This window comes from Silene latifolia, chromosome 3 (assembly GCF_048544455.1).
Source record: "Silene latifolia isolate original U9 population chromosome 3, ASM4854445v1, whole genome shotgun sequence".
Taxonomy (NCBI): domain Eukaryota; kingdom Viridiplantae; phylum Streptophyta; class Magnoliopsida; order Caryophyllales; family Caryophyllaceae; genus Silene; species Silene latifolia.
This window is the reverse complement of record NC_133528.1, coordinates 23,409,212-23,410,731: the sequence shown is the minus strand read 5'-3', so window position 1 is coordinate 23,410,731 and position 1,520 is coordinate 23,409,212. Positions and strand designations below refer to the sequence as shown.

The 1,520-nt window shown below is 43.8% G+C and overlaps 1 protein-coding gene across 1 annotated transcript; it reads right to left on the bottom strand.

The window, feature by feature from the left end:
• LOC141648829 (uncharacterized) lies at positions 1-846 on the bottom strand. Its single transcript, XM_074457540.1, has one exon. It carries the CDS (start codon positions 844-846, stop codon positions 1-3), a length of 846 nt encoding a protein of 281 aa, XP_074313641.1.
• Between the last annotated feature and the right edge of the window lie 674 nt (positions 847-1,520).

Sequence of the window (1,520 nt, the reverse complement as noted above, 5' to 3'; positions counted from 1 at the left end):
TTAACCTTCAAACACCACTTTGCTTCGCCCTTCCCAGATTGTGTAGCACCCCGCCATCGACAACACTCTCTTATCCTCCCGTAACTCCCTCCACACCATCTCCATCCTCTCCCTCACCCACTTGACCCTTCCTACCTCCTCTATCTCTAACCCCAACCCAGCCCAAAACCCAGAACCCCCCCCCCCCAAAAAAAACAAAAGATGGACGACCGTCTCTGTCTTAGCATCACAAACAGGGCAGGCGTCATCATCATGCTTCATGGGAGAGACCAAATTAGCTCGAGTTGGCAACGCATTGCTCATCAACTGCGAGAAAAAGACTTTAATACACGGCCATATCAACATCTTCCAAATGCTATTCCATAATTGTTTCTCACGTTGGACATTAGATTGCCCCTCCTCCCATACAAACCCATTCATAAGTAACTTATAGGCCGTTGGGACAGAATAAATACCGTGTTTCTCCGCATCCCAACACCAAATATCGCAAGAATTCACACTACTCCACTTAATATTCATGACACGTTCCTGTTCAAAAGGGAGAAAGAGGGAACGAACCTTTTGAGAATTCCACGACCTACCATCAGCATTGAGCAGCTCCACCACAAGCATTTCTTCATCGTTATTTCCTCTTGGCGATATAACTCTCTTTGTCTGCGTACTAGGTATCCACGGGTCCTTCCATATACGGGTACTAAGACCGTCTCCTACCCTTCTTCGCATTCCCGATTCAAGAACTTGTTTAGCTTCCCAAATACTGCGCCATGTGTAACTCGGGTTTAAACCTAATTCTGAATGCATAAGTGATCCTCCGTGAAAGTATTTCCCACCCAAAACCCTCGCCATCAAGCAACTTCTATCCGTCACGAGACGCTAAGCCTGCTTACCAAGTAGAGCCAAATTAAAATTACGATAATCACGGAAACCCAATCCTCCTAAGCATTTCGAAGCACATAAGTTCTTTCAAGCCACCCAAGATATTTTCTTTTGTACCACCATACCAGAATTGAGAGACCAAAGACCGCAATTCATCACAAAAATTATTAGGAAGTTTGAAGATATTCATGGTATATGTAGGGATTTATTGGACAATGACCTTTATCAAAACTTCCCTACCATCTTTAGAGAGCAACTTACCTCGCCAACCCGATAACCTTCTATTTAGCTTTTCGCGGATAGAATCTTAAATTGCGCATTTCGACCTCCCCGCAACCCTCGGTAATCCCAAATATTTATCTTGTTCTTCCACAATACGTACTCCTAGGCATGTCGCGGTAGCTTGCTTCGTGGCCTCCCTTGTACCGCAGCTAAAAGAAATTGTAGTCTTATCATAATTTATCCGTTCCCCCAAAGCCATCTCATATCACCTCAAGATATTCTTCACAAGATTAACCTCCAGTTCATTAGCCTTGACAAAAAAATGCTATCATCGGCGAATAACTGATGTGACACCATATGAGCGTTATTTGCTACTTTAATACCATATATCGCCCTGGTCTCCATAGCTTTATGTATCAAAT

Excerpts from the sequence above, each read along its gene's own strand:
- LOC141648829 (XM_074457540.1), bottom strand. The coding sequence starts at position 846 with ATGGCGAGGGTTTTGGGTGGGAAATACTTTCACGGAGGATCACTTATG.